This window comes from Petromyzon marinus, unplaced genomic scaffold (genome assembly GCF_048934315.1).
Source record: "Petromyzon marinus isolate PM22_M1 ecotype Great Lakes invasive population unplaced genomic scaffold, UKy_Petmar_22M1.pri1.0 PM_G_Scaffold_50, whole genome shotgun sequence".
NCBI lineage: Eukaryota > Metazoa > Chordata > Hyperoartia > Petromyzontiformes > Petromyzontidae > Petromyzon > Petromyzon marinus.
In genome coordinates, this window is record NW_027423003.1 from 80,748 (window position 1) to 96,460 (window position 15,713).

The 15,713-nt window shown below is 50.9% G+C and overlaps 1 protein-coding gene across 6 annotated transcripts in view; it reads right to left on the bottom strand.

Annotated features, from left to right (window-relative positions):
- Window positions 1–14,751: 14,751 nt before the first annotated feature.
- The window catches only part of LOC116937193 (heterogeneous nuclear ribonucleoprotein L-like), a 29,212-nt gene continuing 28,250 nt past the window's right edge, over window positions 14,752–15,713 (bottom strand). For all 6 annotated transcript variants that reach the window (XM_076062094.1, XM_076062095.1, XM_076062092.1 and 3 more), the window contains one exon: window positions 14,752–15,511. In XM_076062094.1, coding sequence (XP_075918209.1) covers window positions 15,456–15,511 — 56 coding nt within the window. In that variant the 3' untranslated portion in view covers window positions 14,752–15,455. The remainder of the gene's footprint in view (window positions 15,512–15,713) is intronic.

Sequence of the window (15,713 nt, forward strand, 5' to 3'; positions counted from 1 at the left end):
GAATCCATGGTGCTCGTTTCGAAGGCAAGAGGTCATTGGACAGGCCCAGATCATTGTGGGTTATCTGACCGAGGTAAATGGCAGATGCACGGCCTGTGATCCCCACTGTGCCAACTTGTGTGCTTTAGCCGCCCACTGCTCCACTCTTGAGCGTCGCTCCTCCACCCTACATTGATGCTTGCAGAGCGACTACCTCCAACTGCCCAGTAGCATCCTTCATGAGCCTCCTCCACAGAGGCCGATCTTGACAACGCTGTTACCAATCCTTGGCAAGTCCAATCAGCTTTATATTCTCCTGTACCACAGCAGCCCCTGTGTTCTGTAGCTTGTACCATGACCATTCAGTCCCTTCTATCTGGCTAGACAGAAACTGATTGGGCATGCGGTGGCTGGGCATGTGGGCTATGTGACCCAGCTAACACACAGTCTAGCCTCATTGAGGAAGTCACTGGTGTGACTTTCTCCAGATCTTTCAAGAACATGTGAGTTCCTCACAACACAGCAGGGTGGATTGGAGGCAGGCCAGCCTGAATGTTTCAAGCCGATGCAAAATGTTCCTTTAAATGTGTTCAGTTCCACGAAAACAAAACACGATCATATGAGGAATTGAAAACATTTCTCTCCATTATTGCTTGTAAAATTGCCCTTTCGCCCCCCCCTCCCCCCACTGTAGGTGTCACAGGTGTGCGATACTATCCGCTCCTCCATCATGTCACGTCACGAAGGCTACAATATCCGCTTGACCATGCAGTTTGGGGAAATGGCGACGGTGCTGCAACAAGCTCGACAACAAGAGGTAGCCCTCGCCACCTCGTGGCAAGCCCTGGACTCAATCATGCAGTTACAACAGAGGCCCTAGAGGGCGTCAGTAATGGTCGTGTCAGACATGAGCCCTGGGGTGTTTATTTACAGAGAGAAAAAGCAACGTTGGAAGTTCACAACGCCCATGGCGGATTAACAACGGATTTGTTGGTAATGTCACGTAAAATAGAAATAATAATAAAAGGAAATGAATAAAAATAAAACCTACGACGTTTCAATCGCAGCACAAGCGGCGATTGTCATCAGGGTTCATATTGGCCATGCCATGTTCTGAGTTCGTACCGGATTGAGGCTTCACTTGAGCCTAATGAGGTGCAGAGTAATGGGAGAAAACTGGCAGAGGAAAAAAAACCCTATAGAGGAATCGAGCCGGAGGACTCCACCATTTGTGGAGGTGCAGATGTGCGTGTTTGGCAGGGGTCTTACACGAGGCCAGCACTTGAAACATTCATATGCCAGGTTCCAAAACTGAAATACAAATTGTTGGCTAATCCTTCACGCACAACGCTCCTCCACACGTGGAATTATATCACATTTGTATAACATCTAAACATGATCCTGGCCCACTCAGTTTTTATAATTGTCAAGTGAAAGTTGCTTTCCTGCTCAAATGTGCAATGATGTTGTGTTTACAGCCCTTATCCAGTGTTAGAAATGTCACATTTCAATGATGGGTGTGAGTCGACCCATAGGACAACCACTGTTTACTTCCCTACTTAGTGGTACTAATTGAATTGGCCCTTGAGGTCTCATAGGCTGAGTCAACCCCCAACCTTAGGATTTTATTGGTTTTTAATAAGCTATTAATTCCATAATTGGATGTTATAAATTTGAGCGCTTTTCAGATTTGTTGCATAGATAGTATGAGTTTTCAGATTTTAGTTAGACCTTTTCGGCAATGTTAATTGTAAAATGTTGTGAAATGTATTCTAATATATTCTTAGCTGTTACTGCAACTGCTTTTAAAATTGCTTTGTACTTGCTGTGCTTTCGTGATGTTTCATGAGTGCTGACCCAGTGCTCACTGAAATAAAATACATCGAGACTCTGGGCTTACACTTGGTTATAAAGTTAATACTGGTAGGAACCTCCTGGTTATTACACCACCAGCCCACAGGGGATTATTGTTGTGTCCGTCCGTCGTGCATCCAAAAATGGGAGGGGTGGGGCTGGGTGGAGAGGGTGGGGAGGGGAGGGGCTGGGTGGGGAGGGTGGGGAGGGAGGGGCTGGGTGGGGAGGGTGGGGAGGGAGGGGCTGAGTGGGGAAGGGCTGGTCACCCCGTGGTGCCCTTATAAAACTCAACGTTTAACCTACTCACGCCGGCTTGTGCCCGCCCTCACAGTCGGGCATATTGTGCTGAACACACCACGTGGTGGTGCCGCCGTTGTTGACCCTGGCCATTGACCGAGCAACTCAACGTTCCTACTACCAGCTCCCTCCGCAGGAGAACGTGTTATGTTATCTTATGGTTGTGCCTCTACGTGCCTTTGGCCTTGCTTTACATACCCTTGAACTCTCTAAACATTGGGCCTCGCTCTTTGGCTCTTTAGGTAAAGTCACGTAGTAGGTATAAAATAAATTAAATCCGCGACGTTTCGGGCGCAACACAACAAGCGTCCGCCGTCAGGTGGGACAACCACAGCAAGAAAACAATTGCTGAAGTGGGCAAAAGGGCTGCTGTGACAAGAGGCTATGTAGGTAAGAGAGGGGGTGAGGAGCCAGGGAGGAGAGATAAAGAGTGGAGGGGGTGGAGTAGGGGCAGTGGAGTGCTGCAAGTGAGTCACATCTAGATTGGGTCTTGCGTTTCATTATCAAGTTACATTTTCCAAAAGCGCACCAACCTGCTCTCATCCGCTTATTTTGTAAGTTTGATCCCAGGCGGCCTTCAGTTATATGCGAGCCACTTATGGCGCTCAGGATGCGTTCTTAATAAACGGAACACTTCATGAAACAGCGCTGTAGGAGGTCAAGATGGCGCCGATGATGGCAGCCTCGGCCGGTTGGTGCGCCCTGTTTTGTCTTGTTTTGTCTTGAGAGGGGCTTGCTGTTCAACACACTCGTGCTGGTGAGAGAGGCCTGCTGTTCATCACACCCGTGCTGGTGAGAGAGGCCTGCTGTATTGGGGCCTGCTGTTCATCACACCCGTGCTGGTGAGAGAGGCCTGCTGTTCAGTACACCCGTGTTGAGGGGCCTGCTGTTCAGCACACCCTTGCTGGTGAGAGAGGCCTGCTGTTCAACACACCCGTGCTGGTGAGAGGGGCCTGCTTTTCAGCACACCCGTGCTGGTGAGAGGGGCCTGCTGTTCAGCACACCCGTGCTGGTGAGAGAGGCCTGCTGTTCAGCTCACACGTGTTGAGGGGCCTGCTGTTCAGCACACCCGTGCTGGTGAGAGGGGCCTGCTGTTCATCACATCCGTGTTGGTGAGAGGGGCCTGTTGTTCATCACATCCGTGTTGGTGAGAGGGGCCTGTTGTTCAGCACACCGGTGCTGGTGAGAGAGGCCTACTGTTCAGCACACCCGTGTTGAGGGGCCTGCTGTTCAGCACACCCGTGCTGGTGAGAGGGGCCTGCTGTTCAACACACCCGTGCTGGTGAGAGGGGCCTGCTGTTCAACACACCCGTGCTGGTGAGAGGGGCCTGCTGTTCAACACACCCGTGCTGGTGAGAGGGGCCTGCTGTTCAACACACCCGTGCTGGTGAGAGGGGCCTGCTGTTCATCACACCCGTGCTGGTGAGAGAGGCCTACTATTCATCACACCCGTGCTGGTGTGAGGGGCGTGCTGTTCATCACCCCCGTGTGGGTGAGAGGGGCCTGCTGTTCACTCCCATGCTGGTGAGAGAGGCCTACTGTTCATCACACCCGTGTTGGTGAGAGGGGCCTGCTGTTCACCACTCCCATGCTGGTGAGAGGGGCCTACTGTTCAACACACCAGTGCTGGTGAGAGAGTCCTGCTGTTCAGCACACCCGTGCTGGTGCGAAGATGGCGCTGATGATGGTAGCCTCAGCCGGTCGGTGCGCCCTGTTTTGTCTTGTTTTGTCTGTCAATTCAGTGTTTTGCCAAGATTTTCGGAGTTCTCTAACAAGAGACGAACTTTTAAATATCAGGGAAACAACTCCTGTGGATTTAATTCCTACTTTTCTGCTTCCAGCGGCAGAATTAGTAGGCATTCTAGTCAATGCCGCGCTAGGCTTTGCTCAAGCAACGAAACGCCGCCCAAGGGGTAAACGGTCGGGGGCTCTAGTACGGCTACGCAGACGCGGGATCCGAACAGTGCTTCCGAGCTTTTTCCTCTCCAACGTACGTTCACTGTACAACAAAATGGATGAACTTCAGCTACTGATGGTAAAAAACAAAGACTTTCTTTCAGCTTCTGCATTGTGCTTCACGGAAACATGGCTGTGTGATTTGATTCCGGACACTTCGCTACAACTAGCAGGATTCCATCTTGTAAGATCGGATCGTGACATAGCACTCTCCGGCAAGACGAAAGGCGGTGGTATTTGTTTTTACATTAACAGTGGCTGGTGTGTAGATGTCACAGTGATTCTGCAACATTGTTCTCCAATCCTTGAATCAATTTTTATAACCTGTAAACCGTTTTACTCGCCTCGCGAGTTCGCGTCGCTCATTTTGGTCGGAGTTTATTTGCCGCCTTGTCCTCAGGTTAAAGAGGCCCAACGCATGCTCGCCGATCAGATTCTGAGTGTGGAGCGAGCAAATCCAGATTCGTTGGTTATCGTACTTGGCGACTTTAACAAAGGTAATCTCAGCCACGAACTCCCCAAATACATACAATTCATTAAATGCCCAACCAGAGAAGGGAACACTCTGGATCACTGCTACACTACAGTCAGTAGAGCCTACCACGCCGTCCCCCGAGCAGCACTAGGACACTCTGACCATGCCATGGTCCACCTGATTCCTGCATACAGGCAGAAACTAAAACTCTGTAAACCTGCTGTGAGGACATCTAAACAGTGGACCAGTGAGGCTGTGGAAGATTTGCGGGCGTGCTTAGACTGTACTGACTGGGATATGTTCACGACTGCTACCAATAGTCTGGATGAACTCACAGAGGCTGTGACGTCCTACATCAGCTTCTGTGAGGACTGCTGTATCCCAACACGTACCAGGGTGAACTTTAACAACAATAAGCCCTGGTTCTCAGCAAAGCTCAGAAGGTTGAGGTTGGAGAAGGAGGAAGCGTTTAGGAGTGGAGATAGAGACAGATTCAAGGAGTCGAAGAACAGGTTTAGCAAAGCGGTGAGAGAGGCTAAACGACTGTACTCAGAGAGACTAAAACACCAGTTCTCTACAAACGACGCTGCTTCTGTCTGGAGAGGGCTCAGGCAGATCACCAACTACAAACCCAGAGCCCCCCATACCACTAACGACTCCCACCTAGCCAACGACCTGAACGAGTTCTACTGTAGATTTGAAAGACAATTGGACTGTCCTGAACCACCCCTTCCAACCCAAGAGGCCCCATCCCCCACCAATACTACAGAGACGACTATCTCCTTTCAGGAGGGAGAAGTTAATAGACTTTTCAAGAGGCAGAATCCACGCAAAGCAGCCGGGCCGGACTCTGTCTCTCCAGCCACCCTCAGGCACTGCGCTGACCAGCTGTCTCCGGTGTTCACCAACATCTTTAACACCTCCCTGGAGACATGCCATGTACCAGCCTGTCTCAAGTCCTCCACCATCATCCCTGTGCCCAAAAAGCTAAGGCCAACAGGACTAAATGATTACAGACCGGTCGCCCTTACATCTGTGGTAATGAAGTCTTTTGAGCGCCTGGTCCTGGCACACCTCAAAGCCATCACAGACCCTCTCCTGGACCCCCTTCAGTTTGCCTACAGAGCCAACAGGTCTGTGGATGATGCAGTTAACATGGCCCTCCACTTCACCCTACAGCATCTGGACGCCCCAGCATCCTACGCCAGGATCCTGTTTGTGGACTTCAGCTCTGCCTTCAACACCATCATCCCTGCCCTGCTTCAGGACAAGCTCTTCCAGCTGAACGTGCCATACACCACCTGTAAATGGATCACAGACTTCCTGTCTGACAGGAAGCAGTGCGTTAAGCTGGGAACACAAGTCTCTGGCTCCAGGTCCATCAGCACCGGAACTCCTCAGGGCTGCGTCCTTTCCCCTCTGCTCTTCTCCCTGTATACTAACAGCTGCACCTCCAATCATCTGTTCGTCAAACTATTGAAGTTTGCGGATGACACCACCCTCATTGGGCTGATCTCTGGTGGGGATGAGTCTGACTATAGGTGGGAAGCTGACAATCTGGTGACCTGGTGTAGCCAGAACAACTTAGAGCTAAATGCTCTAAAGACAGTTGAGATGGTTGTGGACTTCAGGAAGAATACAGCACCACTCACCCCCATCACCCTGTTAGACTCCCCAGTCAAAATTGTAGAGTCCTTCCGCTTCCTGGGCACTATTCTCTCCCGGGACCTCAAGTGGGAATTGAACATCAGCTCCCTCACCAAGAAAGCTCAACAGAGGATGTACTTTCTACGGCAGCTGAAGAAATTCAACCTGCCAAAGACAATGATGGTGCAATTCTATACAGCGATCATTGAATCCATCCTCACCTCCTCCATAACCGTCTGGTACGCTGCTGCCACTGCCAAGGACAAGAGCAGACTGCAGCGTATCATCCACACTGCTGAGAAGGTAATTGCCTGCAATCTACCGACCCTCGAGGACCTGCACACGACAAGGTCTATGAGGCGAGCGAGGAAGATTATGGCCGATTTCTCCCACCCTGGACACTCTCTCTTTCAGCTACTCCCCTCCGGCAGAAGGCTTCGGTCCATCAGGACCAAAACCTCACGCCATAAAAACAGTTTCTTCCCATCTGCTGCTGGCCTGTTAAACAAGGCCAAGGGCTAACACTGTTTTTAACATTTGATCTACATAACGACACGTTGCTGATATTAACTATGTTTCCCTATTTGTATTTTTAAATTATATCTTAAAGCTATTTTATATTCGATATTTATTTAATTTTATATACTTCAGCCCCTTAGTGTTAGACTTTTAACCCTTATTATAGTAAGACTTGTTTAAAACTTATTTAAGATTTTAGATTCCTATATGTTGAATGTATGCACCATCCTGCCAAAGTAAATTCCGTGTCGGTGTGAACTTACATGGCGAATAAAACCCTTTCTGATTCTGATAACGTGCTTCCAATGGAGATGCATTACCGAATGAGCATTAGTTTTCCTCTGACCAAATATGAGCACTTCATTGGGGTATCAGTACCCGCCTTAATTACGATACTGTGCACATGATAAATGTTTAGAGCATTTTATATATTTAAAACAAGTTCAATGGTTAAAGACGTAAGAGCTATGCCTGTACATGTGTAGTGGGTTCTTTAAGACGGCGTAGAGACAAATCGGTAGAGGCAACGCTTATTTATTACAAAGGTGCTTAACAATACAATGCAGCCTTCTACTTGAAGGGGTAACGGCCCCTTCACCCGCTGCTAGCTGAGGAGGTACGGCTTCGGTCTAACTCGCCCTATTCCTGGGCTAGGGTCTCGGGGTCCTCCGGCTAAGGGGGTCCTAGGGGAGGCTAGTCTGACCTGACCCAGCCAAGGTACAGGTCTCGACCACTGGCCACACGGGACCCGTCCCTGATAAGCCACCCACACAGACACACACTCACCTAGCCACCCACACACTCAGTCACTCACTCACCTAGCCACCCACACACTCAGTCACTCACTCACCTAGCCACCCACACACAGTCACTCACCTAGCCACCCACACACTCAGTCACTCACTCACCTAGCCACACACACACAGTCACTCATTCACTCACTCACCTAGCCACCCACAGTCACTCACTCACCTAGCCACCCACACAGACACACAGTCACTCGCCTAGCCACCCACACACTCAGTCACTCACCTAGCCACCCACACAGTCACTCACCTAGCCACCCACACACTCAGTCACTCACTCACCTAGCCACACACACACAGTCACTCATTCACTCACTCACCTAGCCACCCACAGTCACTCACTCACTCACCTAGCCACCCACACACTCAGTCACTCACTCACCTAGCCACCCACACACACAGTCACTCACCTAGACACACACTCACTCACCTAGCCACCCACACACTCACTCATTCACTCACTCACCTAGCTACCCACACAGTCACTCACTCACCTAGCCACCCACACAGTCACCTAGCCACGCACACAGTCACTCACTCACCTAGCCACCCACACACTCACTCACTCACCTAGCCACCCACACAGTCACTCACCTAGCCACCCACACACTCAGTCACCCACTCACCTAGCCACCCACACACTCAGTCACTCACTCACCTAGCCACCCACACAGACACAGTCACTCACCTAGCCACCCACACACTCAGTCACTCACTCACCTAGCCACCCACACACTCAGTCACTCACTCACCTAGCCACCCACACAGACACAGTCACTCAACTAGCCACCCACACAGACACTCAAGTCACTCATTCACTCACTCACCTAGCCACCCACACATTCAGTCACTCACTCACCTAGCCACCCACACAGACACACACTCACCTACGCACCCACACAGACACTGTCACTCATTCACTCACCTAGCCACCCACACAGTCACTCACTCACCTAGCCACCCACAGTCACTCATTCACTCACCTAGCCACCCACACACTCAGTCACTCACCTAGCCACCCACACACTCAGTCACTCATTCATCTAGCCACCCACACACTCATTCACACACTCACCTACCCACCCACACACTCAGTCACTCATTCACTCAGTCACTCACTTAGCCACCCACAAAGACACTCATTCACTCAGTCACTCACCTAGCCACCTACAGACACAGTCACTTATTCACTCAGTGACTCACCTAGCCACCCACACAGTCACTCACCTAGCCACCCACACACTCACTCACCTAGCCACCCACACACTCACTCATTCACTCAGTCACTCACTTAGCCACCCACACAGACACTTAGTCACTCATTCAGTCACTCACCTAACCACCCACAGTCACTCACCTAGCCACCCACACAGTCACTCATTCACGCACTCACCTAGCCACCCACACAGTCACTCATTCACTCAGTCACTCACCTAGCCACCCACACACTCAGTCACTCATTCACTCAGTCACTCATCTAGACACTCACACAGTCACTCATTCACTCAGTCACTCACCTAGCCACCCACACACTCAGTCACTCATTCACTCAGTCACTCACCTAGCCACCCACACAGTCACTCATTCACTCAGTCACTCACCTAGCCACCCACACACTCAGTCACCTAGCCACCCACACACTCAGTCACTCTTTCACTCAGTCACTCACCTAGCCAACCATACAGACACTTAGTCATTCAGTCACTCATCTAGCCACCCAGACACTCACCTAGCCACCCACAAACTCATTCACGCAGTCACTCACCTAGCCACCCACATAGACAGTCACTCATTCACTCACCTAGCCACCTACAGACACAGTCACTTATTCACTCAGTGACTCACCTAGCCACCCACACAGTCACTCACCTAGCCACCCACACACTCACTCACCTAGCCACCCACACACTCACTCATTCACTCAGTCACTCACTTAGCCACCCACACAGACACTTAGTCACTCATTCAGTCACTCACCTAGCCACCCACAGTCACTCACCTAGCCACCCACACAGTCACTCATTCACTCAGTCACTCACCTAGCCACCCACACAGTCACTCATTCACTCACTCACCTAGCCACCCACACACTCAGTCACTCAGTCACTCACCTAGCCACCCACACAGTCACTCATTCACTCACCTAGCCACCCACACACTCAGTCACCTAGCCACCCACAAACTCAGTCACTCATTCACTCAGTCACTCACCTAGCCAACCATACAGACACTTAGTCATTCAGTCACTCATCTAGCCACCCAGACACTCACCTAGCCACCCACACAGTCACTCATTCACGCAGTCACTCACCTAGCCACCCACATAGACAGTCACTCATTCACTCACCTAGCCACACAGTCACTCACCTAGCCACCCACACACTCAGTCACTCACCTAGCCACACACACAGTCACTCACCTAGCCACCCACACACTCAGTCACTCACTCACCTAGCCACACACACAGTCACTCACTCACCTAGCCACCCACAGTCACTCACTCACCTAGCCACCCACACACTCAGTCACTCATTCACTCACTCACCTAGCCACCCACACACTCAGTCACTCACTCACCTAGCCACGAACACACACAGTCACTCACCTAGCCACACACTCACTCACCTAGCCACCCACACACTCACTCATTCACTCACTCACCTAGCTACCCACACAGTCACTCACTCACCTAGCCACCCACACAGTCACCTAGCCACGCACACAGTCACTCACTCACCTAGCCACCCACACACTCACTCACTCACCTAGCCACCCACACAGTCACTCACCTAGCCACCCACACACTCAGTCACCCACTCACCTAGCCACCCACACACTCAGTCACTCACTCACCTAGCCACCCACACAGACACAGTCACTCACCTAGCCACCCACACACTCAGTCACTCACTCACCTAGCCACCCACACACTCAGTCACTCACTCACCTAGCCACCCACACAGACACAGTCACTCACCTAGCCACCCACACAGACACTCAAGTCACTCATTCACTCACTCACCTAGCCACCCACACATTCAGTCACTCACTCACCTAGCCACCCACACAGACACACACTCACCTACGCACCCACACAGACACTGTCACTCATTCACTCACCTAGCCACCCACACACTCAGTCACTCACCTAGCCACCCACACACTCAGTCACTCATTCATCTAGCCACCCACACACTCATTCACACACTCACCTACCCACCCACACACTCAGTCACTCCTTCACTCAGTCACTCACTTAGCCACCCACAAAGACACTCATTCACTCAGTCACTCACCTAGCCACCTACAGACACAGTCACTTATTCACTCAGTGACTCACCTAGCCACCCACACAGTCACTCACCTAGCCACCCACACACTCACTCACCTAGCCACCCACACACTCATTCATTCACTCAGTCACTCACTTAGCCACCCACACAGACACTTAGTCACTCATTCAGTCACTCACCTAGCCACCCACAGTCACTCACCTAGCCACCCACACAGTCACTCATTCACGCACTCACCTAGCCACCCACACAGTCACTCATTCACTCAGTCACTCACCTAGCCACCCACACACTCAGTCACTCATTCACTCAGTCACTCATCTAGACACTCACACAGTCCTCATTCACTCAGTCACTCACCTAGCCACCCACACACTCAGTCACTCATTCACTCAGTCACTCACCTAGCCACCCACACACTCAGTCACTCATTCACTCAGTCACTCACCTAGCCACCCACACAGTCACTCATTCACTCAGTCACTCACCTAGCCACCCACACACTCAGTCACCTAGCCACCCACACACTCAGTCACTCTTTCACTCAGTCACTCACCTAGCCAACCATACAGACACTTAGTCATTCAGTCACTCATCTAGCCACCCAGACACTCACCTAGCCACCCACACACTCATTCACGCAGTCACTCACCTAGCCACCCACATAGACAGTCACTCATTCACTCACCTAGCCACCTACAGACACAGTCACTTATTCACTCAGTGACTCACCTAGCCACCCACACAGTCACTCACCTAGCCACCCACACACTCACTCACCTAGCCACCCACACTCATTCACTAAGTCACTCACTTAGCCACCCACACAGACACTTAGTCACTCATTCAGTCACTCACCTAGCCACCCACAGTCACTCACCTAGCCACCCACACAGTCACTCATTCACTCAGTCACTCACCTAGCCACCCACACAGTCACTCATTCACTCACTCACCTAGCCACCCACACACTCAGTCACTCAGTCACTCACCTAGCCACCCACACAGTCACTCATTCACTCACCTAGCCACCCACACACTCAGTCACCTAGCCACCCACACACTCAGTCACTCATTCACTCAGTCACTCACCTAGCCAACCATACAGACACTTAGTCATTCAGTCACTCATCTAGCCACCCAGACACTCACCTAGCCACCCACACAGTCACTCATTCACGCAGTCACTCACCTAGCCACCCACATAGACAGTCACTCATTCACTCACCTAGCCACACAGTCACTCACCTAGCCACCCACACACTCAGTCACTCACCTAGCCACACACACAGTCACTCACCTAGCCACCCACACACTCAGTCACTCACTCACCTAGCCACACACACAGTCACTCACTCACCTAGCCACCCACAGTCACTCACTCACCTAGCCACCCACCCACTCAGTCACTCATTCACTCACTCACCTAGCCACCCACACACTCAGTCACTCACTCACCTAGCCACCCACACACACAGTCACTCACCTAGCCACACACTCACTCACCTAGCCACCCACACACTCACTCATTCACTCACTCACCTAGCTACCCACACAGTCACTCACTCACCTAGCCACCCACACAGTCACCTAGCCACGCACACAGTCACTCACTCACCTAGCCACCCACACAGTCACTCACCTAGCCACCCACACACTCAGTCACCCACTCACCTAGCCACCCACACACTCAGTCACTCACTCACCTAGCCACCCACACAGACACAGTCACTCACCTAGCCACCCACACACTCAGTCACTCACTCACCTAGCCACCCACACACTCAGTCACTCACTCACCTAGCCACCCACACAGACACAGTCACTCACCTAGCCACCCACACAGACACTCAAGTCACTCATTCACTCACTCACCTAGCCACCCACACATTCAGTCACTCACTCACCTAGCCACCCACACAGACACACACTCACCTACGCACCCACACAGACACTGTCACTCATTCACTCACCTAGCCACCCACACAGTCACTCACTCACCTAGCCACCCACAGTCACTCATTCACTCACCTACCCACCCACACACTCAGTCACTCATTCACTCAGTCACTCACTTAGCCACCCACAAAGACACTCATTCACTCAGTCACTCACCTAGCCACCTACAGACACAGTCACTTATTCACTCAGTGACTCACCTAGCCACCCACACAGTCACTCACCTAGCCACCCACACACTCACTCACCTAGCCACCCACACACTCACTCATTCACTCAGTCACTCACTTAGCCACCCACACAGACACTTAGTCACTCATTCAGTCACTCACCTAGCCACCCACAGTCACTCACCTAGCCACCCACACAGTCACTCATTCACGCACTCACCTAGCCACCCACACAGTCACTCATTCACTCAGTCACTCACCTAGCCACCCACACACTCAGTCACTCATTCACTCAGTCACTCATCTAGACACTCACACAGTCACTCATTCACTCAGTCACTCACATAGCCACCCACACACTCAGTCACTCACTCAGTCACTCACCTAGCCACCCACACAGTCACTCTTTCACTCAGTCACTCACCTAGCCAACCATACAGACACTTAGTCATTCAGTCACTCATCTAGCCACCCAGACACTCACCTAGCCACCCACACACTCATTCACGCAGTCACTCACCTAGCCACCCACATAGACAGTCACTCATTCACTCACCTAGCCACCTACAGACACAGTCACTTATTCACTCAGTGACTCACCTAGCCACCCACACAGTCACTCACCTAGCCACCCACACACTCACTCACCTAGCCACCCACACACTCACTCAGTCACTCACTTAGCCACCCACACAGACACTTAGTCACTCATTCAGTCACTCACCTAGCCACCCACAGTCACTCACCTAGCCACCCACACAGTCACTCATTCACTCACCTAGCCACCCACACAGTCACTCATTCACTCACTCACCTAGCCACCCACACACTCAGTCACTCAGTCACTCACCTAGCCACCCACACAGTCACTCATTCACTCACCTAGCCACCCACACACTCAGTCACCTAGCCACCCACACACTCAGTCACTCATTCACTCAGTAACTCACCTAGCCAACCATACAGACACTTAAGTCATTCAGTCACTCATCTAGCCACTCATTCACTCACCTAGCCACCCACACAGTCCCTCATTCACTCACTCACCTAGCCACCCACACACTCAGTCACTCAGTCACTCACCTAGCCACCCACACAGTCACTCATTCACTCACCTAGCCACCCACACACTCAGTCACCTAGCCACCCACACACTCAGTCACTCATTCACGCAGTCACTCACCTAGCCACCCACATAGACAGTCACTCATTCACTCACCTAGCCACACAGTCACTCACCTAGCCACCCACACACTCAGTCACTCACCTAGCCACACACACAGTCACTCACCTAGCCACCCACACACTCAGTCACTCACTCACCTAGCCACACACACAGTCACTCATTCACTCAGTCACTCACCTAGCCACCCACACACTCAGTCACTCACCTAGCCACCCACACACTCAGTCACTCATTCACTCACCTAGCCATCCATACAGACACTTAGTCATTCAGTCACTCACCTAGCCACCCAGACACTCACCTAGCCACCCACACAGTCACTCATTCACGCAGTCACTCACCTAGCCACCCACATAGACAGTCACTCATTCACTCAGTCACTCACCTAGCCACACACAGTCACTCACCTAGCCACCCACACACTCAGTCACTCACCTAGCCACACACACAGTCACTCACCTAGCCACCCACACACTCAGTCACTCACCTAGCCACACACACAGTCACTCACCTAGCCACCCACACACTCAGTCACTCATTCACTCAGTCACTCACCTACCCTATGCCCAACTTCCTTCATGTCTCCACGCTCATGTTCAATCGATTCCAGTTCGATGTCAAACATGCATCTCTCCATGCTTTTATTTTCAAACACGGTTCTATTTTCTCTTGGGGTTTATATTTGCAAGCGTATTAACCTGCTAAAAACACGCACTGTACAGAATGCCAACCCATGTTTTTCAATGGGATTTTCAATGAGTCGGGGTATATTTTTACCAGCCCCCCCCCAAAAGGGTCTCTTTGGCATTTATTTCAGAGCTCTCCGTTATGAAATTAAATGGGCAATATTAGTGCCATGGGCTACAGCAAGAAAGGAGCATCACTCGTGGTGGGAGCAAAAACTTTGGCTATGAGCAAGTTGAGAACCCCCCCAAATTGTAAATTAATTGGAGCCGCTAAAGTTACGGCACCCGAGGACTGCCAAGTGAAATCTGGTTTGGGGCTCATGGACAAAATAGCAATGCACACGGCAGACAAACTCGGCAGGTTAAGGAGACTAATCATAATTATTTTAATTTCAACATTCTTCATTTCCACTGCGACCTTTAAAATCTTTCGGTGCAGTCAATATAGAAATCTAAATTAATCCTCCAAAAAATGACAACTAAAATGTAAACGCGTCAAATTGCACTTTCGACCTATACCCACGGTTAACTTTCAACAAGAGTGATGGGACATTCACAAATATTACACAAAGTGACAATGATGTTGACACCGACGTTCAATATGGCATGAAACATGTTGAGTTGTCTTCTATGAAGGCTGGGCAGTGGAGAAGCACAGTTTGAGGGTGTAGAGGTATGGAACATCTGAGAAAATAAAAACAGGGGAGCCACATGACGTCTTCACTGGAGCACACAAAAACTTAAAACAATGAAGCGATTCTTAGGAGGGTCTTTGTTGATGTTAACAAAATCGTTCAGGGAGCTAAGATAACGTTGAGTTGTGATAAGTGAAAGTGCTTGGCTATGTCAACTTTCAATTCCATTCTGTATATGCAAACAACAACAA